Source organism: Passer domesticus, chromosome 15 (genome assembly GCF_036417665.1).
Source record: "Passer domesticus isolate bPasDom1 chromosome 15, bPasDom1.hap1, whole genome shotgun sequence".
Lineage (NCBI taxonomy): Eukaryota > Metazoa > Chordata > Aves > Passeriformes > Passeridae > Passer > Passer domesticus.
In genome coordinates, this window is record NC_087488.1 from 2,798,183 (window position 1) to 2,825,250 (window position 27,068).

The 27,068-nt window shown below is 69.2% G+C and overlaps 4 protein-coding genes across 5 annotated transcripts in view; 2 read left to right on the forward strand and 2 right to left on the reverse strand.

The window, feature by feature from the left end:
- Positions 1-15,344, forward strand: part of CORO7 (coronin 7) — a 34,996-nt gene extending 19,652 nt beyond the window's left edge. For both annotated transcript variants that reach the window (XM_064390903.1, XM_064390902.1), the window contains exons 10-28: positions 11,218-11,272; positions 11,448-11,505; positions 11,593-11,738; positions 12,171-12,266; positions 12,342-12,473; positions 12,593-12,725; positions 12,803-12,978; positions 13,052-13,160; positions 13,251-13,337; positions 13,429-13,571; positions 13,643-13,747; positions 13,870-13,955; positions 14,028-14,169; positions 14,280-14,369; positions 14,447-14,563; positions 14,642-14,777; positions 14,871-14,962; positions 15,045-15,131; positions 15,209-15,344. In XM_064390903.1, the coding sequence (XP_064246973.1) occupies positions 11,218-11,272; positions 11,448-11,505; positions 11,593-11,738; positions 12,171-12,266; positions 12,342-12,473; positions 12,593-12,725; positions 12,803-12,978; positions 13,052-13,160; positions 13,251-13,337; positions 13,429-13,571; positions 13,643-13,747; positions 13,870-13,955; positions 14,028-14,169; positions 14,280-14,369; positions 14,447-14,563; positions 14,642-14,777; positions 14,871-14,962; positions 15,045-15,131; positions 15,209-15,214 (1,996 nt within the window). In that variant the 3' untranslated portion in view covers positions 15,215-15,344. The remainder of the gene's footprint in view (positions 1-11,217; positions 11,273-11,447; positions 11,506-11,592; positions 11,739-12,170; positions 12,267-12,341; positions 12,474-12,592; positions 12,726-12,802; positions 12,979-13,051; positions 13,161-13,250; positions 13,338-13,428; positions 13,572-13,642; positions 13,748-13,869; positions 13,956-14,027; positions 14,170-14,279; positions 14,370-14,446; positions 14,564-14,641; positions 14,778-14,870; positions 14,963-15,044; positions 15,132-15,208) is intronic.
- On the reverse strand, positions 1,845-9,002 carry VASN (vasorin). Its single transcript, XM_064390904.1, has 2 exons — positions 8,925-9,002; positions 1,845-4,500 (listed from the first exon to the last, which is right to left on the reverse strand). The coding sequence occupies exon 2, from the start codon at positions 4,488-4,490 to the stop codon at positions 2,481-2,483; it is 2,010 nt and encodes a 669-aa protein (XP_064246974.1). The 5' UTR covers positions 4,491-4,500; positions 8,925-9,002; the 3' UTR covers positions 1,845-2,480.
- A 442-nt stretch (positions 15,345-15,786) lies between the features above and the next one.
- PAM16 (presequence translocase associated motor 16) lies at positions 15,787-18,647 on the forward strand. Its single transcript, XM_064390914.1, has 5 exons — positions 15,787-15,938; positions 16,468-16,552; positions 17,011-17,150; positions 17,515-17,580; positions 17,930-18,647. Exons 1-5 carry the CDS (start codon positions 15,936-15,938, stop codon positions 18,014-18,016), a joined length of 381 nt encoding a protein of 126 aa, XP_064246984.1. The 5' UTR covers positions 15,787-15,935; the 3' UTR covers positions 18,017-18,647.
- GLIS2 (GLIS family zinc finger 2) lies at positions 18,597-26,740 on the reverse strand. The gene is made up of 6 exons (XM_064390905.1): positions 26,598-26,740; positions 22,478-22,856; positions 21,885-22,061; positions 21,337-21,470; positions 20,675-20,793; positions 18,597-20,573 (listed from the first exon to the last, which is right to left on the reverse strand). Exons 2-6 carry the CDS (start codon positions 22,838-22,840, stop codon positions 19,795-19,797), a joined length of 1,572 nt encoding a protein of 523 aa, XP_064246975.1. The 5' UTR covers positions 22,841-22,856; positions 26,598-26,740; the 3' UTR covers positions 18,597-19,794.
- Between the last annotated feature and the right edge of the window lie 328 nt (positions 26,741-27,068).

The window sequence follows — 27,068 nt, forward strand, 5'->3', positions numbered from 1 at the left end:
TGGGGCTGTCGCTTACCGGCCCCGCCGGATCGCAGAGAGAGATTTTTTTTGGGTCCATTTCAGGGGGTTTTGCAATCCTTGTCGGCGCTGATTCAGCTCGCAGGAATTAGCAGCGCCGCACGATGTGCCGCTCTTGGAGCGGCTCTTGGCGCGCGACGGGGCTGGCAGCGGCCAGGGGAATTTTGTGCTGGGATTCAGGAAGCCACAGGGGCTGGACAGTCCCACTTTGGGCACTGCTGCTCTCCCGCAGGGCTGCCGGGTGCAGATGTGGGTGTGGGTGGGGGCCAAGCCCTGTCCTGGCTGCAGTGTCCCCATCACCTCCGTGCCAAGGCAGAGCCCTGCTGCCCCCCTTGTGCAGCTGGCACCCCAAAATCTTTGGCTCGGGGTGTCCCAGGGGTACTGCACCTGCCAAAGCTGAACCCTAACTTTGCTTCTACCCTCGTGGTGTCTCCACTGGGGCTCCCTCACTCCGGAGCTGCTGGAAGCCCCTCCAGAGCAATGGGATCAGCTGAGGTGCCAAGGGGTCCCCCGCACACACTTGGCATGGAGGGGTTAACCCTGCAAACCTTCGGCTACTTGCAAGTGGGGAAATCGGCTTCATTAGGGGAAGGGCATATCATGGAGGCAAAGGAGGGGGGAAGTGAGGGGCCAGGAGGGGCTGGAGGGCTCCTGACGCCGGTGCCGGCGGGGACACGCCAGGGGCTGGCCCGGGCTCGGGGGGCTGTGGCGGCGGCCGGCCGGGGGCACGCGGCGCGAGGCCGCGGCTCCGCCAGGGACTTCTCTTCTCTCCTCCTCGCGAGGCTGGAAAATATACAAAGCTCGCAGTGAAAATATTTACACAGCAGCAATTTTGGGAGGAATTTGGGATGTTAATTTGAAAAATCTGTGGGGAGAGGACCACAATGGGCCCTTTGAGCGGGCGAGCGTGGCCATCGCAGCGAGCCGCCCGCGCCGGCGAGGGGCCCCTCCTGCCGCTGCGCCGGCCCTAATGGGAGCCAGCCCTGCCGGAAGCCCACCTGGGAGCCGGGGGGCTGCGCCAGACGGCCCCGCCGACGCCCCGCGCCCCTAATTGCATCCAGAGCCGCTGTGTGCCCCGGGCGAGCGGCAGCGAGGGGCCGGGGGTCAGGGCCGTGTCCCGCGGCCGGCCCGGAGCGGCACGGCGCTGACCCTCGGCTTCGGCCCCGCGCTGCGCTCATTCGCTCCAAATCAAACATACCTCGGCGGGCAGGGCCCCAACCTGGAAAATTCCAGCCCGAAAGATAAAGGATTGGAAAACGATTAAAACCAGAGGGTTGGAGCAGAAAGCACTTGGCAGCGGGAACCTGCCGAGCGTCGGCTCGCAGCCCACCCCGCCGGGGCCAGCGCACAAAACCGGCTGTTCCTGGGGCCGGGCAGCGGGGGCTCTGGCGGCGCCCCCGGCTTGGGGGGCCACGCAGGCTGACACTTGTCACGGGCGATTTGGGGGTCCCGGTGCCGCCGCGGGTGACGTCAGGAGGTTGGGCTGGGCTGTTTGTCCAGCAGCTGGCCCCGCAGCCATCTGGCAGGCGGGGAGCGATGAAGTAAGGCTGGATGATGCGCAGGGCAGGGGCTCATTTGAACCCCGTGGCCTCTGTTTTGGGAACACCTCCCCAGCGCCCGAGGTGGGGGGGCAGCGTCCTAGGGGTAAAAACGCCCAGAGTAGGGAAAACTCCCCCCTCCCTTGCCCTGACTCATCCCGGTGCTCGCCAACAACAACGGGAGGACACGGCTGACCTTCCCGCTCCTCTGCAGGGGACACGCGGCACTGCCCACACCCCTGCCTGTGACGGGCAGTGCCTGCCGAGGTGCTCAGGGCTGCACAGAACTTCTCGTTGTTGTCATTTTAATTATTTTGGGGTTTTTTTTTTTACAAAAAGACACCCTTCTGATCTGCCTTACAAAAGAGATGTACACAAACCTGTACTAAAAAAAGTTTTCCCAGAAGAAATGGGAAATAACAATGTATAAATATTCTCTCTGAGTTCTTAAAGCTTCAATTCCCGGTTTGCCTGCTCGGCACTTCCTTTGGCCCGGGGGGTCCCGAGGGTCCCAGCACCTCGGCCGGGCCGTATTGCTCACATCAGCTTCCAGGGAGTCGAGTCACGGGCTGTGCTCCGCTGAAGGACCCTTGTTACCAGCACGTGGGCGTCCCTCAGCCCAGTCACAGCAGCTTTCCCTTTAGCAGGAGCTAAAAAAAGCCCCCCCCAACCCCCAAATTAACCCCCCCTTCTCTTCCACTACCCACATTCCAGGTAGAGTCACAGAAATCAAGGCACAGAGCAGTAAATTCGTGTCTCCTCCCGAAGCCTGGCAGCCTCTCGGAAATTGCACGTTGTGGGACGGGGGTGTTTCTGCCTCAGTTCAGTCAGCTCCTTGGCAATCCGTATCCCAGAGGGACATGGCCAGGTGCTGCCACTGGAGCTCAGCCCTCCTGTGTCCAAGGCTCTGGAAGCCCTGTGGGTTCAGAAGTAGGAGGGTTTGAGCCCCGGGGTGTTGTTGTTGCTGGGGTAGTGCGACTGCATGAGCGGCACCTCGCACTCAGAGCCACCAGAAAGCATCGCCGCCTCTGGCACCTTGCAGCCGTGGCTGCTCAAATCCCCGTTTTCCAGGCAGGCTTTCACCCCTTCCAGCTCCAGTGGGCCGGCGTCCACCCCAGCGCCGGCGTGCGCCTTGGCGCGGCGGTGCCGGCAGTAGTACATGGCGGCGGTGACCACCACCAGCAGCAGCAGCAGGGCAGCCAGCGCAGGGACGAGGATCAGGGCGAGGTTGGGGTCCTGGCTCTGGGTGACAGGGGAGTGCTGCTGCAGGCTGAGGGGCAGGGTGTGCGCCTCGGCGCAGTGCTCCTCCTTGGGGAGCTCGCCCAGCGCCCCGATGCACACGCGGTAGGTGCAGTTGGGTTTCAGCGCCCGCACCGTGTACTCGGAGAGCGAGGCCGGCAGGCGCAGCATCACCGGCCGCTTGTCCGGCCCCGACAGGTTCCGGTAGCTCAGGCGGATGCCCTTCAGCTGCGCCTTGGACTGGATGTAGTTGTGCAGGTCCACTTTGAGAGAGGTGCTGCCCACCTGGGCGATGCTGACCCGCTGGGCAGGAGGCAGAGCTGGTGTGCCCGGGGCTGCCGTCGTTCCCCTCGCCTCCACCTCGCAGTACACGCCAGCGAAGCCCGCGGGGCACAGGCACTCCAGGAGGTTCTGGGCACCCAGGTGGCAGGTGCCGCCGTTCAGACACGTGCGAGGGGGACAGATGGGTGCTGGGGGGCTGGTGGGGGCCGGGGCACCGCTGAAGGGCACCGAGGTGGAGCTGCCCTGGGGCTCTCTGGGCCTCAGGGTGGGTGCAGCGGTGCTGGGGGGCGGCGGCGGGCGGTGGGTGCTGGGCAGCGGCGCAGGCGGTGGCAGCGTGGTGGTGCGGGGCGTGGTGGGCGTGGGGGTGGTGGTGGGGCAGCCAAAGTCAGTGTATTGCAGGTGGTGGAGAAGCTTGCCCGAGTTTTTGGGGGGGAAGTGGCAGCGCGTCTCCTCGGGGCGCCGCAGGACCACACCGCTGGTGTTCACCCACTGCACCAGCCAGCTCATCTGGCAGATACAGTTGAAGGGGTTGCCAGCAGCCGTCACGGCTCGCAGCCTGGGGAAGAAGCCGGAGAAATCCCGAGGGATGGTGTTGATGTTGAGGTTGCTGATGTCCAGCTCCTGGAGGTTGTGGAGGCTCTGGAAGTCCTCAGCCGGCAGCTGAGAGATGCGGGTGTTGCCGGCCAGGCTGAGCCTGGTGAGGCTGCCCAGCCGCCGCAGCACCGCCGGGACGCGCTCCAGCAGGTTGTCAGAGATGTCCAGCTCGTGGAGGTTGTTTTGGACCTGGAAGAGCTCCTCGTTTAAGCTCGTCAGGCCCAGCCCTGCGATCTTCAGGGACTCAATGCTGACGGCATGGAAAGCCCCTGGTGCAATGGCAGGGATCTTGTTCCAGCTGATGTCCAGCAGCAGGAGGTTGGGCAGGTCGAGGGGGGGCACAGCCCTGAGCTGGTTGCTCTGCAGCTTTAGCTCCAGCAGATTCTCCAGCGTGTCGAAGGCAGCAGCGTGGATGTGCTGGATCATGTTCCTCTGCAGGTAGAGCCGTTCCAGCAGCCGCAGCCCATGGAAGGTCTCATTGGTGATCTCCTGCAGCTGGTTGGAGGACAGGTCCAAATTGACGAGCTCCGTCAGGGGCTGGAAGATGTTTCTCTGGATGCTGGTGATCTTGTTTTGCGAGAGGTCCAGGAGCTGGAGGGCAGGCAGCCCTGCAAAGCTGTCCTCACTGAGCGTTGTGATGCCGTTCTCGAAGACGTAGAGGGAGAGGGTGCTGGGGGGCAGCCCCCGGGGCACCGTCTGGCCCCGCCTGGCTGCACACAGGATGGTCTTGGGGTCATGGCACTGGCAGCCTGCAGGACATGCCCTGGCCAGCTCCCCACGGGCCAAGAGCAGTAATGTGCAAAGGATCAGCTGTTTCATGGTGTCAGCTCTGCGGAGAGACAAGCGCAGCCAGGGTGAGGGGCTGGGCCCTGCTGGGGGGTACCCAGGGCTGTGGGGCACCTCTGAACCCCACTCTGCCTCCAGGGCTGCCCACCCCAGCTCCATGCTCCCCCCTCCCCGACCCCCAGGATCTGGGGATGTGGTACCTTTGCACCCCAGGCTCTACCATGAGACACTTTCCACTGGTATTGGGGCCATCTTCGGTGGAGCACCGAGACCTTTCCCAGTACTCACAAGGGCCCCAACCTCCCCAGCTGCTCAGCAGGGTGCAAATCAAACACAGGGGATGCGGAGAATATCAGAGCACCGGGAAGGGGTGGGAGCCTGGCCAGCCTCCCCTGCATAGAGCTCAGCTTAACCCTTTGCTTGTGCCATCGTCACAGCAGCTGCACCCTCAGGGGCCGTTCCTGCCCAGATCATCAGCAAACGCAGCCCCTCTTGGGGACAGGGGCACAGAGTGTGGGGCTGGAGGAGCCATTTGTGTCCCCACAGAGTACAGGGGCTCATATTCACCCCCACCACACCCCTGTCCCTACAGGTCACCTTGCTGTTCCCCTCACTGTTAAACTCCAGGGACTCAGCACAGAACCGTGGGCTGTGCCCCTGTCCCTTGAGGGCTGGGTCAGCAGGGATGGAGGGAGGAGGCTCTGGGGTGACCAAGGCTGTAACCACTCCAACCCCAGCTCCCCATGGATGCCCTGGCCAGTGTCACAGCAGCTGTGTCGCAAAGGGCTCCTCCCTCAGCCCCATCTTTCAGCCCCTTTAATGACACTAGGTTGGGCCAGAGACTCACAATCTCCTGCCACTCCATCTCGGGGTCGGGGGGAAGTGGCAGAATGGAATCCCTGGGTAAGGAAGAGGCAAACCCTTCCCCAGCCCCATCTGTTGCCACCTCCCCCCTGCTCAGAGCTGTCGGAGCTCCAGGCAGACGCCCCCCCTGTGGCTCACAAGGGGCCCCCGCTGTGTGTGGGGGGCTGCAGGTCACACAGCAGCACGTGCCGCCTGCCCCGGCCCCATCAGCAGTGCAGGGACAACATATCCTGAGCCAGGGGGGTCTGGACCCGTGCTGTGTCCTCTTGTCCCCCTGCCGGGGTGTTGGACAGGGTTAACACAGCGGCCAGCTCTGTCCTTGCCTCTTCCTGAGGGGCCCCCCCCAGGGTGGGGTGAGCCCACGGCTGGGCAGGGTCACCACAAGCGCCTGAGTCACTTGGCCCGGCCAGCCCTGCCCTGACATGACCTGTGCCGTCAGCCCCCGACACTGGGGAGGGGCCGAGCCACGTCCACGAGGTCACTGTCACCCAGGGGTCACCATCACTGCATCCCCTCCCCAGCTCAGCCCCCAGCCCCTCACCAGTGTCGGGTGCTCCTGCACCCCACATCACAGTCAGCAGAGTTAAAAACACAACATGGAGAGCCTGTGAAGCACTGTTTGGGGCTGGGGACAGACCCCGCACCCCTCGAGGTGGCTCCAGCATCCAGAGCGTGCTGGCTGGTGGGAGAGCCGTGGGTGCAGGGTGCTGGCATGCCCGCGGTGCCACGGCCGTGCCAGCCCGCCCGGGTGGGCAGCGCCGGAGCGGGGCCAGGCCTGCGGGATGCTGGCGAGGCCGGGGCTGGTTTTGCAATGCCAGGGTCGGGTTTCGCTGACGTGTCCCGTGCTGCAACCAGCTGCTGACTCCAAGTCTCTCTCGTCCCTTTAATTACGCTGGCATTTCCTCCCCGTCTGCCAGGCTCCCCGCTCCGGGCAGGTTCGGCCAGCCCGGCCAGGGCCGCGCATCCGCGCCTGGCCACGAGCGCCGGGCAGGCTGGCACGGCCCCTGGCACAGCAGGCTGGCACGGCCCCTGGCACAGCAGGCTGGCACGGCCCCGCAGCCTCCGCCGCCGCCCCTCGGCATCGCCCGCTCGGCCGGCACACGCCAGCATCCCGCCCGCGCCCGCCTCCCGGCACGGCGCTGCTTCGAGGCACAGAGGAGTTCCCCCAGCCCAGGACAGCCCAGAAACGGGGGGCAGGGGAACAGCCCCCCCGGCCCTGGCAGGGTCCCCGAGGGCGGAGAGGGGGCCCCGCTTCTGCTGGAGGTGTTGGGGCCGCCCTGCCAGCGGCCTGCTGCTGCCTTGGCTGGGCTCCCCCGCGCCTGCACCGCAGATATTTGCCGAATTATTCATATTTTCCGGCTGCGGGGAGGATCTGGGCTCAGATTCCCCCAGTCCCGGCTCAGCCTTTCCCTGCCAGCCTGCTGGGGTGGGAGTGCCGTGTCACCCCCGGGCTGGGCCGCCGCGCTGCCCCTGGCAAGGGATGCCCCGCTTTGCACCCGCCTCCTGTCCTTAAGGACGAGGGCGATGTCCCCGCGCTGCAGGGTGACACCTGTGCAGGACAGGCTGGAGGAGCTGCAGGGTCCCTGCCTTTCCCCTCTGCTTGGCGACCTCAGGGAAGCAGGCACAGCCGGGATGTTCCTTCCCGCACCGGCAAGTGCAGACAAACAAAGCCAGCGTTGTTGCTGGCCCGAGGGCTGCCACCTCGGCCGGTGGCACCAGAGCAGGAAGGACGGGGGCCCCGCAGCGTGCGGTGACAGGGAGGGACACGGTGCCTCTGCCAGGCGGGCTGCAGACGCTGCTCCCCTGCCTTACACCCCTCAAAACGAGCCGATGTCAGCACGTGCCCCCTCCCCCGAGCCAGCCGGGGGGATGTGCAGGATTAAGCCCTTAATCCTCCTCCCCTTCAACCCACCCTGCGCCGCCGCAGCTCCCACCTCCTCCCGCTCCCCTCCCTATTTAATTAAAGTTTCCGCAGCAGCCCCGCAGGAATGCAGGCCTGCTTATTGCATTCCCCGGAGCACTCGCCAGCCCCTCCATCGCGCTCCTGCCCCTTTGACCCGGCCGCGCTCCCCATCTCAGGTGCCGGCAAGGAGAAAAACCAGCAGAGCCGCTTTGCCGGCAGCCAAACCGCCTCGGGAGGAGCCGGAACGCCGGCGGAGGGTGGGAGGAGGCCGGCGATGGTGCCACGCGTGGCCCGGGCGGCACGGGCAGATTCCTCCGCAGTGACTGGGGCGGCCGCGGCTGTCCCCGAGCGCTTCCCCGTGCCGGCAGAGCCAGCCGGGCCGGCAGCGCCTGCGTCAGGGCCACCGGCCGGGCCGGCCGGCCTCGGCGTGGCACGGGGAAAACAGTAATTAGTGTCATCGCTGATGGCGGCACTGCCCAGCGCCGTGTGGGCAGCGGCACGGCTGGGTCAGGGCAGCGCGGCCGCCACAGCCCCAGCAGGATGGGACCTGTGGGCGTGGGGCACGCTGGCACGGGAGGAGTACCGGGGGACTCTACTGGGGGGCTGCTGGTTGGGAAGAGTCAGAGCTGGAGCATCTCTGCTGGCATGTGTTGGCTCCTGTGGCCAGTGCCAGCCTGGGAGAGAGCCGGGCGTGGAAAGGGACATTTACCCCTTGGTGGCCCAAAGAGGTGACACCCAAAGACAAAGAGGTGACACCCAGAGGGTGACAGGCGCCAGCACCCTCCGAACTCACGCCAGGTGACAATGAAGTGCGCAGGGAGCTGGTGACAGGAGAAGAGGTGGCATATCCCTGCCTCCCAGTGCCAGGCTGGCCGGGGGCCCTGCTGGCACCCATCCCTCTGTGCCAGCCAGAGGGAAACCCTTGTCGCCACCGCGTGGGGACCCGCTTGGCCCCACAGCAGGTCAGTGACCCAGGACAGCAGCCCCTGAGGACAAGCAGAACGAGGGCAGCCAAACCCCACCCCAGCCAAGCCCTCCACTGAGGAGGGTGGTGTTTGACACTGCTGCCAGCAGCTCCCACCTCTGCCTAACCCCAGCAGGAGAGCCCAGCTGCCACATCTGCCAGGACAGAGCAAGCACGGGATGGGCCCAAGACTGTGCTGGTCCCGTATGGGTCTGGAGTGCTTCACTGCCACTCGGCCACGCCGGATGGAGCCATGCTCCATGTCAGCCCCAAACACATCCCTCCCCTTGCCTGTGATGGATGCAGCACCAGACCAGGATCCCTGGGCCATACCCCAGCGCATCCCCGGCACAACAGGCACAGGCAGGGACAGGGAAGCAAGAGCCCTCCGTGAGCCCCTGTCCCAGCCCACTGCAGTGCCACCGCCCCAGCCCAGCCGAGGCCCCACCATCAGCCGAGGCAGGGGCCAGCCGGGTGCCCCTGGCTCAGCTGAGGCCTCGCAGGGAGCAAGGCATGCCGACCCTTAGCCGAGACCCCAGTGTCACCCTGTCACTCTGGGTGCCCAGGCCACACCGGGCGTCCCACGGCCCTGCCGGGCCCACCAGGGCCCCCCGGGCCCCACCGCCCCCTGAGCCCGCGGATGCCCGGCAGAGCCCCTCCCGCCCGTGGGCTGCCGCCCCACAGAGCCCGGGTGGCCGTGTGGCGGGTCGGGCGGTGCGGCGGCCGCGGGACTCACCGTGGCGGGCGGTGCGGTGCGGGGCTGTGCGGGCGGGCGGTCAGTCCATGGCGGCAGCGCAGCGGCGGCCGGGCGAGCGCTCCCCTCTCTGGCGGCGCCGGGCGCGGGGGGCGGCATTTAAACCGCGGGGGCGGGGCCTGCCCTCCCGCCGGGCGCCCATTGGCTGCGAGCACCGAGGGGGCGGGGCGAGGCACGGCCTCCACGGAGGCTCCGCCCCCGCTCACCTGGGGCCCGGCGGGGGCGAAACCGCGGGGACACCGGGACCCCGGGACACCGGGACACCGGGACCCCGGGACCCCCGGGAGCCCCCGAGCCGCGGGGACACCGGGACACCGGGGACACCGGGAGCCCCCGAGCCGCGGGGACACCGGGACCCCCGGGAGCCCCCGAGCCGCGGGGACACCGGGACCCCCGGGAGCCCTCGGGACACCGGGACACAGGGACCCCCGGGAGCCCCCGAGCCGCGGGGACACCGGGGACACCGGGAGCCCCCGAGCCGCGAGGACCGCGGGGACACCGGCACCTCTGGGGCCCTACAGCCATGGGGACCGCAGGGACATCCAGGGCCTCTGGGATCCTGGAGTCACAGGGACCGTTAGGATCCCGGAGACACAATGTCCCCGGGACATTCAGGACTTCTGAGTCACAGGGACCCCCTGGACCCGCAGGACCTCTGGGACTTCAGAGTCACAAGGACCCTCGGGATATCCAGGGTCTCTGAGTCACAGGGACCCCCGGGATACCCAGGACATCTGGGGCCTCAGGGTCACAGGGACCATCCGAGCACCCAGGACCTGAGTCACAGCAGCCCCCAGCACCTCCAGGACCTCTGGGACCTGGGAGTCACAAGGATCCCAGAGGCCTCCACAGGGACCTCCAGACCCCGTGACCCCCCAGAGTCACAGGGACATTGAGATTTCAGGAGCCTCCAGAGTCACAGGGACCTCTGGGACCCCTTGGGAAGTCCATGTTACCCCAGGACTCACAGGACCTCTGGAAGCTCCCAGACCTTCCAAACCCTCCAGGCCCTCCCAGGACCTTCAGCGTCCCTGGGGCAGCCCTGGTGTGTGTACACACAGGTATAGGGCTAGATCCAGGTACAGGTATCTCTCTCATATCCCCAGCACCCCCTGGTAACAACAAAGGCTGGGTTGGGTGTCCTTGGGGTGCCCAGGGACACTGATATCCAGTGTGCCCAAGGTAACCAGGGACTCTGGCACCCTGAGCCCCAGTGCCCTGGGGTCCCAGTCCCCCCATGCCCCTGGTGTCCACAGAGCTCCTGCCACTGTGTGCCAGGGGACAGGGGGAAAGTGGGTGGCCCTTGCAGGGCTGTCCCATGCCCCTGTGACAGCAAAGCAATGCTCCCTGTTCAGCATGGTGAGGATGGCACGGGTTGGGCTGGCACAACCAGGCACTCAGGGTGCCCTTGTCCCCGACCTGCACCACTGTGGTGGTGGCAGTGCTGGTGACTGTGGTGGCAGCAGGGCAGGGGACGCCGGTGCCTGCCCCAGACATCCTGGTGGTGTTTGCCTAGGTTGTGCCAACAGCTCTGGGGCAGGACCATGCCATACCAGATATCCTGCATGGCATGGGATGGCATGGAGCAGCTCCCTCCCCTTGGCACAGCCACAGAAATGTCAGCCGAAAGTAATGGATTGTCCCTTTGGCCGTGCCTGCGGCGCTCCCTCCTCCACCCCTGCCGAGGGAAGGCACAGAGCGCCTCTGTGCTCCTGTCCCCACCGTCCCCTCAGGCCACCGAGTGTTCCCTGTGGTCCCCTCCTGCCACCGAGCGTGCCCCAGCCATGGAGCCCTGGCTGCGGTGTGGGAGCGGGTGCAGGGCAGGGAGCAGGGACACGCTGCAGTGGCACGGCGGCCGCAGGGCACTCCCGGGGCTGGCCGGCTCCGCAGGTGAGCCGGGCGTGCCACGCGCCCGCCCCGAACTGGCCAAGCCGGCCCGGCCGCCCTCGGGGCGACCCCGCGGGTGCCAGAGGCTTCCCCGGCGAGGCCGGGTGCCACGGCCGGGCACAGGGAGCAGGGCAGGGAGCGGGATGCCCCACGGCCGTGCAGGTGGCAGTGACACCCTGCTGCCAAGCTGTCAGCCCAGGCTGGGACAGTGAGGGCTGTCACCTGGGGACCAGCCCAGCAGCCTGCTGCCCTCCCATCGCAGCACGGCCTCCACGCTTCCCCAAGACAGGGTTTGGGGTGTGCCCCAGTGGGGGAACAGGATCCAGCCCCACATCCATGGGGGTGCTGTGCCCATGGGGCCCTGGCTCAGCACCCCCTTCCCTTGCAGGGTGACCATCCCTCTGTACGACGCCGACACGGGGCTGCTGGTGCTGGCAGGGAAGGTGAGGTCCCACGGTTGGGGGGTGTAGGGGGGCACTGGGGGACAGGAGGATGCAGGGGAGTGTAGTGGGGTGCAGCTTGGTACATGTGGGTGCTCCAGTGGAGTACAGGAGGTCGCGTGTGGGTGCAGTGGGGTGTTTCCTCCAGCCCTGCTCATTCCCTGGAATGTTTCTCCAGGGAGAAAACCTCCTCTACTGCTTCGAGGTGTCCCCCACACAGCCAGCACTCACCCAGGGTAAGCAGGTCCCCTCCCACCCATATCTGCCCCGGGGGCTCACCAGTGCCTGGGCACCCAGCCCTCAGCACCCTGCCTGTCCCGCAGTGACGCAGTGCCGCACAGAGGGCAGCACGCGGGGCCTGGCGGCCGTGCCACGCCTGGCCCTGGATGTCATGGCCTGCGAGGTGCTCCGAGTCCTGCAGCTCACGGACACCGCCCTCGTCCCTGTCAGCTACCTGGTGCCACGCAAGGTGAGGGGGCCCTGTGGGTGGCACTGTCTCGTAGGTGCCTGGTGTCATCTCACGGGTGACACCTCACCAGCACTGGGTGACAGAAGGGACCTGGCTGCAGTGAGACCCCAGTCCCCAGCCTGGGGAGAGCAGGAGAGGAGGTCAAACCTGGATGCTGATGGTGTGTTGCAGAGTCTGGGTGCTGGATTTGGGAAGCTGGGTGCTGCATGCAGGATTGGGGTGCTGGAGAGTGGATGCTGACAGCTGGGTGCCACCTGCTGGGTGCTGTTGTGCAGTGGGTGCTGGGCACTTCAAGCAGCTGAAGTTTGGGTGCTGGGTAGCGTGGTCTGGGTGCTGGAAGTGTCCGGGACTGCCCAGGGGTGCCCCAGCTGCAGCAGACAAAGGGTGTGGGATTTTGGGAACACCCATCTCACGCCATCCCCTCTCCCCCAGTCTGTACAGGAGTTCCACGAGGATCTGTTCCCTGACTGCACAGGGATGCTGCCAGCCACTGATGCCCAAGGCTGGTGGGCAGGGGACAGCCAGCAGGTCTGTGTCATCTGGGGGGGTGTCCTTGCTGGTGGCATTGGCACTGCCCCATGCTCACCGTTGTGCTCGGTGCAGGTGGGGAGGGTGAGCCTGCACCCTGCACGGAGACCCACGGAGACCTTCACATCCCCCATCATTGCTGGCACCGGCCCCACCGACACCGGCCACACAGACACCGACACTGGCCACACCGACCCCGACCAGAGTGTGAGCATGGGGTGCTGGAAAAGTGCACTGAGTGCTGAAGGGGTGGGGTCCCTGCTGCCCTCACCCCACAGACAAGGCTAGGGTGCCAGCACCCCCTGCCTGGACTCTCTCTCCCACAGGAAGCCAGTGGGTATTCCTCACCATCCTCACTGGCCTCACCGGGCAGCGCGGCCACCTCGCTCTCCGCCAGCACCGGCCCCTCCAGTGGCTTTGCCAGCAGCCCCAGCCAGAAGTCCCTGCAGAGCATTTTGGGTGAGCAGGCAGTGGGGTGGCTCGGAGTGCCCCACCGGGGGCATTCAGGGCGCTCACCCAGCCCTCGCCCGCTGCAGGGCCCAGCTCCCGCTTCCGGCACGCGCAGGGCCGGGTGCTGCACCGGGACCAGCACCTCACCAACCTGCGGGGGCTCAGCCTCACCACGCCGGGCGAGTGCGACGGCTTCTGCGCCAACCAGCAGCGCGCCGCCCTGCCCCTGCTCTCTGCCGGCGGCCAGATCGCCGTCCTGGAGGTAGCCCGGGGAGGTGCGGGGGCCGGCACGGTGCCGGTGTGCCGTGCCGCTGAGCCCCGGCTCTCGCCCGCAGCTCTCCAAGCCCGGCCGTCTCCCCGACGTGGCCGTGCCCACCATCCAGAACAGCACAGCCGTGGCCGACCTCACCTGGGACCCCTTCGACCCGCGGCGCCTCGCTGTCGGTACGTGCGTGCCAGCCCTGCCCAGGGAGTCCCCCAGCGCCAGGCGTGCCAGATCACCCCATTAAACACTGCCCATCCCTTCTGGCACAGCGGGCGAGGACGCCAAGATCCGGCTGTGGCGGATCCCTGAGGGAGGGCTGCAGGAGACCCTGCAGGAGCCTGAAGCTGTTCTCCGAGGTGAGGGGACTGCTGAGCACCCCACGCTGGGGACAAACCAGCCTGGTGGCACCCATAGCTGGGGACAGCCACGCACTGCTGAACCTCTCAGGTCACACGGAAAAGATTTACTCCATCCGCTTCCACCCCATGGCATCCGATCTCCTGGTCTCCTCCTCCTACGACATGACCGTGCGGATCTGGGAGCTGAGCGCCGGGCGGGAAGTCTTGTGCCTGCAGGGACACACGGATCAGGTAAGGGATAGCAAATCCAGGGACACCTGAGAGGCAACTTTGGGACATTTGCACAACATCTGTCTCTCCAGATTTTCAGCATGGCTTGGAGCCCAGATGGGAAGAAGCTGGCAACGGTGAGCAAAGACGGACGGATACGGCTCTACGAGCCACGGCGCAGCTCTCAGCCTCAACAGGTACAATCCCAGCACTGGGGACGGGCTGGAGAGCTGGGGGATGGGCAGGAACCCTCCCCATGGGCACATGACCGCACCCCCAGCTCTCTCGGAGCAGGCAGGGTGACCTTCACCCCGTGCAGGAGGGCCCAGGTCCCGAGGGGGGACGCGGAGCGCGCCTGGTTTGGGTTTGTGGTGGTGACTACCTGCTGGTGTCCGGCTTTGACAGGTAAGGAGGGGGACACGCACCAGGGCAGGGGAACCTGAGGACACTGCTCGCTCTCACTGTCACCTCCCGCAGCCGCAGCGAGAGGAGGATCCTCCTGTACCGGGCACAGGCCCTGCCTGAAGGACCCTTGGCTGTGCTTGGTCTGGACGTGGCCCCTTCCACCCTCCTGCCCTTTTACGATGAGGATACCAGTGTAGTCTTCCTCACCGGCAAGGTGAGGGCTTGCCCTCCAAAAAAACTGTGGGGCTCCCTGCCTGCAGCACCCCACAGTGTGGAGGGACCCTCCGTGTCCCCCTGACAGCCCCTGACTCACTCCATCCCCAGGGTGACACCAGAGTCTTCCTCTATGAAGTGACCCCCGAGCCCCCCTATTTCCTGGAGTGCAACAGCTTCACCTCCAATGAACCCCACAAGGTAAAGGGGGGTTTTGCTGCCTGTCCCTGCCCCCGTGCCTGTGCTGCCAGACCCCACTCACACCCCCACCCCACCAGGGCTTCGTCTTCCTGCCCAAAACGGCGTGCGATGTGCGGGAGGTGGAGTTTGCCCGGGCGCTGCGCCTGGGGCAGAGCACCCTGGAGCCCGTGGCTTTCCACGTGCCACGCGTCAAGGTGGGCGCCGGGGGGGCCGGCTGTGTTTCGGGATGGGACAGGAGGCAGGGCACCCCCTGAGCGCCCCTTGCCCCGCAGAAGGAGTACTTCCAGGACGATGTGTACCCGCCGACCCGCGTGCGGTGGGAGCCGGCCCTGGGCGCGGAGGCCTGGCTGGACGGGCAGGACGGGCAGCAGCGCCGCGCCAGCCTGCGCCCCGCAGACATGGTGCCAGGTGGGTGCAGGGGCTGGGCAGGACCCCCGGGCCCCAGGGGGATTTAGTCAGTGGGGTAGAGCCTCCTGCCCCGTGGTGACACCGCTCCCACAGTGAGCGAGGCCCCCAAAGAGGCTCCGGCTCGGAAGTTCGTCCCTGCGTCCGTGTACCTGGAGGAGAAGACAGATGAGCAGAAGAAGGAGGAGGTGGGTGCTGGGGTGAGGGCCCTGCGCCAGGGCCGGGCGTGACGCCCCGTGCCCCACGGCCCTGCCCGGCCTCTCCCCACAGCTCCTCAGTGCCATGGTGGCCCGGCTGGGCAACAGGGACGACCCGCTGCCGCAGGACTCCTTCGAGGGCGTGGACGAGGACGAGTGGGTGAGTGCGGGAGGGGACACACGGCCCCGGCCCGGCCGCACCGGCCCCGCCGCGCCCCTCACCCCGGCCTCCCGCAGGACTAGGCTGGAGCCGGCACCCCGAGCAGCCCGGAGCCCCGGCCGCGACCGGGAGGAGGAGGAGGAGGAGGAAGAGATGGAGGAGGCGCAGGGCCCGCCGCGGGCAGGACCCGCTATTAAAGCCGCTGCACCAGCACCGTGTCCTGCCGTGATGCTGGGACACCGGGGGGGACACGGGGACCGGGAATGGGGGAGACACGGGGAACGAGGGGGCGTGGGGACCGGGAGCGACACAGGGACCGGTTGCGGGGGGTACGGGCATCGGCGTGACACAGGCACCGACAGCGGGGGACACGGTAACCGAGCGGGACATGGGGACCGGGCAGGGGGTACACAAGGACCGGCCCCGGGTGGACACAGGGACCGACACCGGGGACACGGAAATCGGGGATAACACAGGGACCGAGGGAGACCCAGGGACCGCGGCAGGGGGGAACACGGGAACCGGGGGAACACAGGGACCGGGGGCAGGGGGCACACGGGGACCGGGGGCACAGGGACCGGGGGCACACACGGACCGGGGGGCGGGGGGCACACACGGACCGGGGACACACCGGGGCCGGGGCGGTCGCGCCCCACCCGGCGGCGGGCCTCCCGCGCGGGGACACCGCCAGAGGGCGCTGTGGCTGCGGAGGGGACGCTCCGCCAGCGCCGTCCCCGTCTCGGTGTCCGCCGTGACCCTCAGCCCCGGGCACGTGACGGCCGTGGCGGAAGCGGCGGCGGGGACATGGTGAGAGGGGACGGGGACGCGGCGGGGGCGCGTCGGGAGCGGGGAGCAGGGCTGGGGCCGGACAGCGCCCGGGCACGGGCCGCGGGCTCGGGAATGCGCGAAGCAGCTGCTGCCGGGAGGGGCAGGGCCAATGGAGAGGGGACAGGGAGAGGGGAAGGGGTCACAGGAGCAGGGAAGGGGACAGAAGTCGAGGGGAGGGGGGACAGGGACAGAGGAGGGAGGACAGGGACACTGGAGACGGGAGCAGGGACAGCGGAGCGGGTCACAGGACCAGCGGAGAGGGGACAGGGCATGGGACCGGGGGACAGAGACAGGGAGAGGGGAGAGGGCCTGGGGAGGGGAAAGGTGTCACAGGGCCGGGGGGGACAGGGACAGAGAACGGGGGACACGGCCAGGTACGGCCATGACAGGAGCCAGATGGGGTCAGAGCAGACCCCGGGGGATGGGCAGGGGTGCCAGGGCCCGTGGGGCTGTGCGGGGCCCACGGGGAGGTGCCAGGGCGGTGTGTGACAGCAGGGTGTCCCCGCAGGCCAAGTACCTGGCACAGATCATTCTGGTGGGGGCCCAGGTGGTGGGACGGGCCTTCATGCGGGCGCTGCGCCAGGAGTTTGCAGGTAGGAGCTGGCATGCTGCTCCATGGGCTCTGTGTGCCCATGCTGCCCTGCTGGGTGGGCACTGCTCCTCATCCCCACCCTTCCCTGGGCACCCCAGTGCCCCCCTCCCCGGGCCGTGCCTGCAGGGGACACTGCCAGCCTGTCACAGGGCTCCATGCTGGCCCTGGCACTGCTGCCAGGCTGTCACAGGGCTCCATCCTGGCCCTGGCACTGCTGCCAGGCTCCCAGAGACCCCAGCACCCCAGAGGGCAGCGTGGGATATCCCTGGGCTGTGACCCTGCCTTGCCCGTAGCAAACAGTGCCTGCGTGGTCCCTGCCACCTCCCTGGCACTGGGACAGCACCCAGATGTCCCCAGGGTGGCTGGATGGGGACGGGGGGGCGCGGGGGTCCGAGCAGCTGGAGGTGCTGGGGCTTTGTGCCGGGGCAGGGGGTGGCAGGCTCAGCCCGGTGTCCCCAGCGAGCCAGGCCGCGGCCGACGCGCGGGGCCGCGCCGAGAGGCCGCAGTCCGCCGCCGCCTCCCGCATCATCGGCATCAGCCTGCAGGAAGCTCAGCAGATCCTCAACGTCTCCAGCCTCAACCCTGAGGAGATCCAGAAGGTGAGGCCGCCTTGGAGCCGGGGAGGGACGGTGCTGGCAGGACCCGGCCTCTCCAAGGGTGCTGCAGTGCCTGGGGGTGGCAGCTGGTCCCCTGAGCTGTCTTAATGACAGTGTGAGGATGCCCTGCCCCAGCTGGAGCAGCCCTCCAGGCTTGGCCTGTGCATCTGCCCAGCGGGGCTGCTCAGGGGAGGGACATGGGCTCTCTGGAGGTGCCCTGCTGGGAGCATGGGGACTCCCAAGGGGTGTCAGGTAGATGTCCCCAGGATCATCTTCAGCAATGCTCTGGGGAGTGGGAGGCTGCCAGGGTTTGGGAGTGGGGATGGCAAGGCTGGGGGTGCCCCTGACCCAGAGCTGCTCTTGGCAGAACTACGACCACTTGTTCAAGGTGAACGACAAATCAGTGGGAGGCTCCTTCTACCTGCAGTCCAAGGTGAGTGCTGGGAGGAGCAGGCAGGGGCTGCACCTTCCTTCCCCTGCCTGGGCTTTGGGACAGGCAGAGCCTGGATATACCTGTGGATGAGGCAGGGAGGGGAGGGGGCACCCTGTCCCTGGGTGTCCCCTCAGCCCTGTGTGTCCCCCAGCCCCGAGTGTCCCCCCTGTCCCTGGGTGCCCCCCATCCCTGTGTGTCCCCCATCCCTGTGTGTCCCCCATCCCTGGGTGTCCCCTGTCCCTGGGTGTCCCCCCGTCCCTGGCTGTCCCCCATCCCTGGCTGTCCCCCTGTCCCTGTGTGTCCCCCCATCCCTGTGTGTCCCCCAGCCCCGGGTGTCCCCTGTCCCCAGGTGGTGCGAGCCAAGGAGCGGCTGGACGAGGAGCTGCGCATCCAGGCCAGGGGTGACACGGAGAAGGGGCGGAAAGCCGAGACGTGACTCCTGCCACCCCTGCCCCCGTGCCCCTCACCCTTAACTTATAGGTAGCCAATAAACACCGTGTCCTGCAGCGCCTGGCCTGGCTGCTCCTCACCCGGGGAGGGAGCGGGCCCTGCCTGCCCAGCGGGGTCAGCCCCTGCGAGGGGCTGCGTTTGCCCAGGGGAGAGGAGGAGGAGGCAGCTGGGGAAGAAGGGGTGTCCCCAGGGCATTGAGGCTGCCAGGGCTCAAATGGCACTGGGGGAAGCTGCAGGAGCTATTTTTGGTGGGGAGGTTGGATGCTCTTGGGTGGAGCACACGGCTGCCTCTGGCTCCATACCCTGGGGGTGCTGTGCCGTTACCTTCTCCCAGCGTGGATGGCTGCTGGCTCGGGGTGAGGGGCTGTGAGGGGACACCCTGTGGCTGTCCCCACCTGCAGCTTGCCCCCAGATGCTGGCAGGGTTTCAGTGATGCCGAGGAGCACGGCTGGGGGTCAGGCAGGGCCAGCCGTGCCCCAAGGTCACACCCGTCCCCCCCCACACCCCTCTGTCCCCAGTGCGGGCTCCTTGCCGTTGGCACCACGACCACGGACTGAAACAGGAACTTACTTCAACTTCACTTTATTGTTTTCTTAATAAACTTCCTCTCCCCTGGACGAATATAGTGTTACAGTCGTTAGCTTATCTCGTACTTGTGCAGTCCTTACACGCTACGCTAACAGCGATGGAGCCCAACAGGAGGAAAATAAAAACAACCCAGAAACTACGATAGAAAGGCACTTCGAGACCGTTAAAATACTGATGTCCTGGAATGTGCAACAACAAACCGATGAGGAGCGAGGAGACGTTTCACCGGCCGGGGCGGCCTGGTCGAGGGCCCGCAGCCATGCTGGGCTAGGGCAGCGCCGGGCGGCCGCCGGTGAGGGCAGGGAGACCGGCTCCCTGCGGGGCACGCGGGGCTCTTCGGCACGGCAAGGGACTGGGGAGACCCCTTGGCTCGGAGCGAGCGGGACCCCGGGCGGCTCCGGGCTGCGCCCGCGCCGAGGCTGGGCACGCTGCCCACGGCCGGGCCCACCCGGGAGCATCCCAGCGCCGCATCCCGAGGAGCGGGTGCCCGGCAGCCGTGCCCGCGCTGCCCGCATGCTCGCGGTGCGTGGTTAGGTATGAGCGTAGCTAGAGGGGCAGTGCCCCGGCGAGCGGCACACGCGGCCGTGTGCCTTGTCACGGGAGGGCCGGGAGGCGGCGGAGCGGGGCGGCCGTGGGCACGGAGCGGGGAGGAGGCCGGCGGGTGCCCAGCCAGCTGGGCCCGGCACGGGCGGCCGTGGCTGCGGCACTGCCCGTGCGGGGTGGGATGGCACGGCACGGCCGGGCACAGCTCGGGGCTGCCGGTCCCCCGGCTGCGGCCCCGCTGTCCGTGCGGCAGGAGCCTGGGGCTGCACCCCCCACAGCAGCACCGAGGCGTCGGGCAGGGAGACGCCGAGTCAGCGGAAGCAGGAGAGCCCAAGCGGGACCCTGTCGGAGCAGGGGGCTGGTCGAGAAATAAATAGCGGCGTATCCGGCTGCCCAGGGCCGGGGGACCCCCCTGTGCCCCACCTGCCCCCAGCACGGGGTCGCAGCCGGCTCCGGCCGCCGAGGGATTATTGCTTTTCTCAGAAGAGTCCGTTCTTCTTTCGTGACGGGTAAAAGCACGAGCGAGGCCCCGCCGGGGCTGCAGGGCGAGGAGGGGGCCATGCCCCCCGTCCCCAGACGGGAGCGGGATCTGCCCACGGGGCCGGCGGCTGACCCCGGGCATCGTCGGGCCCCTCAGTTGACGGCGGCGGGCTTGAGCAGCAGGGAGCCGGGGGGGATGAGCACCCAGCCGGGGGGCAGCGCCTCGGGGCTGCCCCCCGAGCTGACGCCGGCCGAGAGGTCGAGCACGGCCCCCGGCAGCAGCGCCAGGCTCTCGGGGGGCACCCGCGGCCGCCCCGGCTCCGTCCTTTCGCCCCTCTCCTTCCGGCTCTCCAGGCCCTTGCCCGCCTTGGGCGGCCGGCCCTCGGCCCCGCTGCCCTTGTCGCCCTCGGCCTTGGCCCCGCCGGCCAGCAGCGACATGACGGGCAGCCCCAGCCCCGCCGCGAAGGGCGAGGGCAGCAGCGGGCTCTTGGCCAAGTTCAAGGGGCCGCCGTTGAGGGGCAGGACGGGGCCGGGCAGGGCGGGCAGCCCTCCCGCAGCCCCGCAGCCCAGCGCGCTGAGGTCGAGCGGGGCCGGTGCCAGAGGGATCGGCAGCCCCGGCGGAGCGAACAGGGCGGCGGGGTTGGGGATGACGAGCTGCGCCCCGTTAACGTAGGGCACCTCCGCCGAGCCCAGGGGCGTTTTGGGAGGCGGGTGGACCTTGAGCATCTCCGGGTGCTCGGGGGACACAAAATGGCCGTGGGCTTTGATGTGCTTGCGGAGGGAGCTGGGGTCGGTGTAGCGCTTGTGGCAGCCCGGCATCTTGCAGGAGTAGGGCTTCTCCACGTAGTGCGTGCGGGTGTGCTTGAAGCGGTCGCTGGAGTTGGAGTAACGCTTGTTGCAGCCTTCGTAGGGGCAGATGTAGGGCTTCTCACCTGCGGGACAGCAGCGGGTCTGCCGGGGGCACCAGCCCTGCCGTGCCCCCGCGCCCCCCGAGCCCCCTGCCCCAGCGAGTGCGGGGCGGGGCTGCGCTGACCTGTGTGCGAGCGGTTGTGGATCTTCAGGTTCTCCAGGCGGGAGAAGCTCTTGTTGCAGGTGGGGCAGCGATGCGGCTTCTCGTTGGTGTGCGTCCGGATGTGGATCAGCATCTTGTACCTGCCGGGATCGGGGCAATCACAGAATCGTGGAATGCGTTGGGAAGACCTTAAAGCTTGTATAATTCAAACCCCCTGCCATGGGCAGGGACACTTTCCACTATCCCAGGCCCTGCCCAGCCTGGCCTTGGGCACTGCCAGGGATCCAGGGGCAGCTACAGCTGCTCTGGGCACCCTGTGCCAGGGCCTGACCACCCTCACAGGGAACAATTCCTGCCCAATATCCCATCTAAATCTCTCCTCTTTTAGTTTAAAACTGCTCGCCCTTGTCCTATCACCATCTGCCCGTGGAAGCATCGGGGAGGGAATGCTAGGGAGGGAGTCAGCCCTGCCTTCCAGGGTAAGTCCTTGTCCCCGTGCCCTGGCTGTGGGGTGGGAGAACAGGGACATCCCGGCCAGCACAGTCACCCAGCCCCCAGCACCTCGCACCCTGCATGAGAGGGAGGGAGGGACAGATGGAAACTTCCCCTGCATATCCCCAGAGCTGGGCTCCTGCCTCCCCACAGCAGCCCCCCAGAGACCCCCTGGAGCCCCCCGTGCCCACCTGGCATTGAAGCCCCTGCCATGGCGGGCGCAGCCCTCCCAGTGGCAGCAGTACCCCGCGTCCTTCTCGGGTTTGACGTGGAAGTCGTTGACGTGGTCCACCAGGTCTTGCAGGAGGTCGAAGAACTGGTTGCACTGTGGGCAGGAGGCTGGGGGTGAGGGAGCCCAGCAGGGTGGGCACCAGGGGGGCCAGTCCCCCCGTCATGGCCAGCACCTGCCCCCCAGCCCATCCCAGCTCCCACCTGCACCCTGTGTGCAGCAGCAGCAGCATTTGGGGAAATGGAAATGGCCCTTTGCATGACCCCCAGCCCGTATCACCCCCCAGCATCTCTGCACAGCCCCCATCTCCCCATCACCACCCTTCCAGCCCTACTGTCCCTGCTTGTCCTCCCAGCCCCAAAACTTGCCCACAGCCCCAAAATTCCCCTGTGTTCCCCCATCCTTGCAATGCCCATGTGGTCTCCCAGCCCCTCATCACCACCTCCACCCCCTCAAAGCTCCCCCACACCCCCACCATAACCCCCAGGGCCCCCAGCCCTCCCTGCTGACCTTGGACCAGCGGCACACGAGCTGCTTGGGCAGGGGCAGCTCGGGGGGGAGCCGTTTCTCCTTGCTGGGGGGCAGGAAGGCGGCGGGGGGCAGGTGCAGGGCCCCCCCGGCCCCCAGCGGCAGGAAGAACTGGAAGGAGCTGGGGAGGCCGTCGATGTAGCGCAGGGACTGGAAATCCTGGAGCAGAGTCCAGAGGGAGGAGCAGTGGGGGACAGGGCCAGGCTGGATGGACACCCCCAAAGATGCCCCCCAAGCCCTTCAAGAGATTCCTCCCAGCCCCCCAGGAACCCCAGAACCTCGCAGAGATCCCCCCAGAGATCCCCCCACGCTCCCCAGAAAACCCTCAGATGTGCCACCCCCCCGCCCCAGGGACCCCAAAACCCCACGGAGACCCCCAGAGACGCCCCAGAGAGACCTCCCAGGAGCCGCCCCGGGGATGCCTCTGGGGTCAGGGCCCGGGGGGGCCAGGCAGGACATTGGCCCCGGGCTGTGTGCACACCGGCAGCACCGGGCACGCTGCCGAGGTCGGGAGCGCCACCCGGGCACAGTCCCCACAGCTGGGGACACCTCGGGGGGGCCACGGCCGAACTTACGTGTGGGGTGAGGGGGCCGGGCAGGTCCCCGCTGCCCTGGCGCTCAGGGGACAGCGAGGCACTGCCAGCCGGAGACTCGGCCCCCGAGCGGGGCGAGAGGCTGAGGTCCACCACCGGCACGGCGGCCGGGAAGCGTCCATCCCGCGGCTCCCCCAGCCTGGAGTGTCCCAGGAGCCCGGGCGACGGCGAGGCTGGCACGGCCCGGCGACCCCCCCGGCTGCCCCCCCGGCCATCCCCGGCCGGCGGGGTGTCCGGGCGCTGGGCAGCGCGGGCTCGGGGGCCGGAGGGGCCCCGCTTCTCGCGGGCAGCTCGCAGCTTGGAGATGCTCAGCTTGAGGTCCAGGGGCTCCTCCAGGGAATGCATGGTGCCGGGGTGGGCTCTGCGGGGGACACCCAGGGGTCACTGCAGGGCCGGCGGGCACCAGTGCCACCCAGAGCATCGCCCCAGCCCGGCCCCATGGCAATGCCCGCTCTGCTCCGGGCCGCAGGACACGGGGCTGGCACGGAGACCGTGCCGTCCCTTCCGGCCGCCCTGCCGCGGCCCCCTCCCGCAGCGGGCAAAGGGCAGGGCACGGCACCGGGCCCCCCCACCCCGGCCCTTCGGTGTCCCCAGTGTGTCCTCTCCGTGTCGCCGGCACAGCCCCTTGGCCCGTGACCAAACCTTGCCGGGGATTGCCAAATCCCCTGGGCACCCGCGGAGCTGGAGCTGTGGTGTCCCCATTCCACCCCCCCCCCATCCGTCCATCCATCCATCCGTCCGTCGGTCAGTCCCCGCGGGCCTGCCCCAGCGAGGCCTTTCCCAGCGGCAGAGGAGGGCGGTGGCAGCCACCAGGCCGGCGGTGACCCGGGCGGCCGAGCCCGCTGGCCCCAGCCCCGGAGGCGGCAGAGCTTCCTCCCCCGCCGGGGCCCCTTCCCCGCCGGCCAGCGCCGCTGCTGCCGGGGCCGAGCGGGGGCTGCCGGCCGCACGGCGCGGCACGGAATGGCACGGAATGGCACAACACAATGCCACCCTCGTGGCTCGGCCGCCGCACATCTGGCGGGCAGCTGAGAACGGGCAGCTCGGTGCAGCAGTGAGCGGCCGCGCCGGAGCCGACGCCGTCCCCCGGCTGTGCCCCCGCGGCCACCCGCATCGCCCGGGGCAGGCTGGGGGCGGCCGAGGGGCCGTGTCGGGGGGCACGGCGCACCCAGCACACGTGGCAGCGGGGGGGCCCCTCCATCCCCACCCCGCCCCGGGGGGCCCGGCCCCCGCCCTGCCCCGCCGGAGGGGCCCCCCGCGCTGGCGGGGGTCCAGCCCGGCTCAGACGCTGAGGAATGCGGAGGAGCCGCGGGGGGCATGGGGCCCGGGCGTGGGGCGGGGGACCCCCCGCCTGCACCCCTGTGCTGGCCGAGGGGCCGGCCCCAGGGGGGGTTCCTGTCCCAGGCTCGCAGGGTGGGAGGAGCCGCCCCACAGCATCTCAGCGCCCCGAGCCGTGGGGTCAGCCCCATAGGCGGGTCCCTCCTCTCCAGTGGGGGGGGGTCCTCGCCTCAGCATCCACCTCCTCCCGCCGCTCTGGACGCTGCCCCATCTCCGCGTCCCGTCTCCCGGGACAGGGGCTCGCACCGAGCCTTCCCGGCCCGCCTGCAGTGGGGCCCGTCCCCTCTGGGGGGGCTCACCCTGCGCCCCACTGCGGGATGTGCCCGTGGGCTGTCCCCCCCTGAGCCCCACCACGGTTCTGGAGCTCCAGCAAGCCTCCTGTGCCCCACAGCCTGGTGGCACAGCTCGGGGACAGACGGACACAGGGGCAGGACCGCACAGCTGGGGTGGCACAGCAGGACCCGCAGCCCAGGGAGTGGGACGGGGGGCTGGCCACCCCCGGCGACGCTGGGCCCGCAGTGGGGGTGGCAAGGCGGCACTGCTGGCCCCACCGCGCCGCTCGCGTCCTCACGTCCTCAGGGCTGGGAGGTTGGGGGGTCCCGGTGCGGGCGGTGCTGGGTGGGGACCGCAGCCATCCCCGGGCGGGACGGGTGGGAAAGGGGCCTCCAGCCGCTGACGCCAGGGCTCCCAGCGCGGCCGCGGGCGGGCGAGCAGCACGCTGCCAAACCACGCGGCCTCGGGAAACGGGGCGCCGCGGGGGCCCCGCCGGGATGGGGACGGGGACAAGCCCTGCGGTGGCTTGGCCGGACGCCCCAGCACCTGCGGCCCCCGCGCGAGGCCCCTGCCCGCTCCTGCCTGCCCCTGCCTGCTCTCCCCCCACGGCCTCTCCTGCCCGCGCCAGGCGCTGCCAGCCCAGCCCCAGCCCGGCTTCCCCCCCGCCGCACCAGTTCAAACCAGTCCGGCGCGGGGCTGGGCCCAGGGGCTTCCCAGTCCGGCTGGGGGCGGCTGGGATGGAGCCCGGGCGCGGGGGGAGCCCCCCCATCTCCCCAGGCCAGGCTGGGGTCCCCCGGGCCCCCCACGCTGCCTGGCCGCCGGCACGGCCGGGGGACCCGGGGTGACCCCGGTGCAGCCGGCGGGGTGCCAGCTCTCCAGGCTGCTGGCAGGGCCGGGGTGTCGTGTGTCCCCCCTGCAGCCCCAAACCCGCCAGGAATAGCACAGAGGGAGCGCGGGCAGAGGCTCCCGCGGCGCGGTGGGCTCGGGGATGGCGGCGGCGCGGGATGTCAGTGCCACCGCCGGGGGACGGTGACCCCGGGGCTCGGGGAGCGGTGCCGGCGCTGCAGGCAGGGCTCGTCTCCGCCGCCGTGGCAATTGGCAGCGGCAGGCTGGCACCGCCGCGACGGGGGCAGTCCCCGGAGCCCCCCGTGCCAGGGCAGCGTGGGTGGGTTGGCAGGATGCGGGTCATTGTCCCCACGGCTGCTGGCAGGACACGGGCGCCCGTGGGACCCGCCATCGCTGCTTGTCCCACTGCAGATGGTGCTGGCACTGCCACGGCCACTCCTCACGGGAGCCCACCGGTGCCTGACGGCTTTGGGGAGGGGGGGTCACATCCTGCTGGTAGCTCCATCTTGTCACGGTGGCCCTCCAGCACCCGCCACCCCACGCCAGCCGGGCTGACGGCAGCTGCCAAAGGTGTCCCCAGGAGGGGACATGGCTGAGGTCCCCGAGCTGAGGCCGGCGCCGTGGTTCCCCCTTCCCGGGCATGTGGAAGCCGTGGGGACCCTGGCAGAGGGCTGACAGCAGCCCCCTGGCACCCCGGGAGCAGCCCCACAGCAGTGCCGCCAGCGCCAGGGTCCCTGCCACCCCTGCCTGGGGACACAGCTGGAGCAGGCGGGGACAGCAGCGGGTGGTCCCCAGCGCCCTGGGTGCGGCAGCATCGCGGGGATGGGGGCACATGGGGACCCCGGCTGGGGGAGGCGGTGACAGCAGGGTGACAAAGGCATGGGGAAGGGGAGGTGTCCACCGCCTGCAGGGTTTCTCCATGCTGGCCAGGGAACGAGCGCCTGCAGCAGTGCCTAGGGACACCGGGGACAATTTGTGGTCCCCTCTGCTGGCACCTCAGGGAGGGGGGTCACACCGTCCTAGTCCCCAAAACACCCCGCAATGTCACAGCCTGGGCTTGGCCACCCCGCGCCTCAGCCCCACGAGGCCGTGGGATTGTCACCCCCCATGGTGGGGACTGTCACCTCTCATGACGGGGATCGGGAGGCCCCCGCCAAGGGGACCGGGGTGACGGGCGGCTGCCGGGCGGTGGCACCGCCGCCGTGAGCCCGGGATGGGGACGCCCTGCACCCCCCACCCGATGCCACCCTTTCTCCCCTCTCGCACCGTGGGGACACTGGTGTGTCCCCGGAGGTGGCCGCAGCCGGGCAGAGCCACCCAGCGCGTCCCCGCCGCAGCCCCCGCCCCACGGCCAAGGTCAGGACAGCCGCCCGGGGTGCGGGGGAACGGCGGGTGACGGCCACCCCCCGGCACCCCCCGGGCGGCGGGGAAGCCCCCTCTCCTCATTTCATTTCCCTCGGGGGTGCAGCGGGGCCGCGTCCCCCCCCGACCCGCTCCCTGGGCGGGGGGGCTGCAGGTGCCAAGGGACCCCCGCAGCCGCGCGGGGGGCAAGGAAGGGGCTCCCCGGAGGGTCCCCCCTCCCCCCGGCGGTGGCAGCATCCTCCTCCTCGTCCTCCTCCCCTCCGCGGTGCCCGGAGCGCGATCGTACCTGCGGCGGGGGCTCAGCGCCGGGCGGGAAGCGGGGCGGGGTGCGGGGCTCGGCGGAGCGGGGCCCCCCGGGGCCGGTGCCGGGGCCGGTGCGGGGCGGCCGGGCCGCTCCGCCACATCCGCAGGGGCTGGGGGCGGGGGTGGCGGCGGCGGGGCTGGGCCCCCCCTGCCCGGTCCCGGGGGCGGCGGCGGGGCGGGGGCTCTGCCCGCCGTGATTTATGGCCGCCCCGCACCGAGCGGCCCGGCCCCGGCTGCGGGCGGCGCTGGGCGGGGGCGGGGGCGGCCCCTCCCCGCCCCCGCGGGGGGCACCGGGGGGCACCGAGCCCCGCCCCGGGGGGGACCCGCCGCCCCCCCGCACAAGGTCACCCCGACGCTGCGGCAGAGCCGACCCCCCTCCCCCGCGGGTCCGTGTCCCCTCCGCGTGTCCCTGTCCCCCCCCGGGGACGTGGCGGGGCGGGGGGCGGCACCCACC

Bases quoted from the DNA above. Each gene is read 5' to 3' on its own strand.
- VASN (XM_064390904.1), bottom strand. From the start codon at position 4,490: ATGAAACAGCTGATCCTTTGCACATTACTGCTCTTGGCCCGTGGGGAG.
- GLIS2 (XM_064390905.1), bottom strand. From the start codon at position 22,840: ATGCATTCCCTGGAGGAGCCCCTGGACCTCAAGCTGAGCATCTCCAAG. The intron at 20,794-21,336 runs GTGGGCACGGGG...CGATCCCGGCAG, and splicing joins GGCAGGGGCTTCAATGCCAG to GTACAAGATGCTGATCCACA. The intron at 20,574-20,674 runs GTCAGCGCAGCC...GCTGTCCCGCAG, and splicing joins CCACAACCGCTCGCACACAG to GTGAGAAGCCCTACATCTGC.
- PAM16 (XM_064390914.1), top strand. The intron at 17,151-17,514 runs GTGAGGCCGCCT...TGCTCTTGGCAG, and splicing joins ACCCTGAGGAGATCCAGAAG to AACTACGACCACTTGTTCAA. The intron at 17,581-17,929 runs GTGAGTGCTGGG...CCCTGTCCCCAG, and splicing joins CCTTCTACCTGCAGTCCAAG to GTGGTGCGAGCCAAGGAGCG.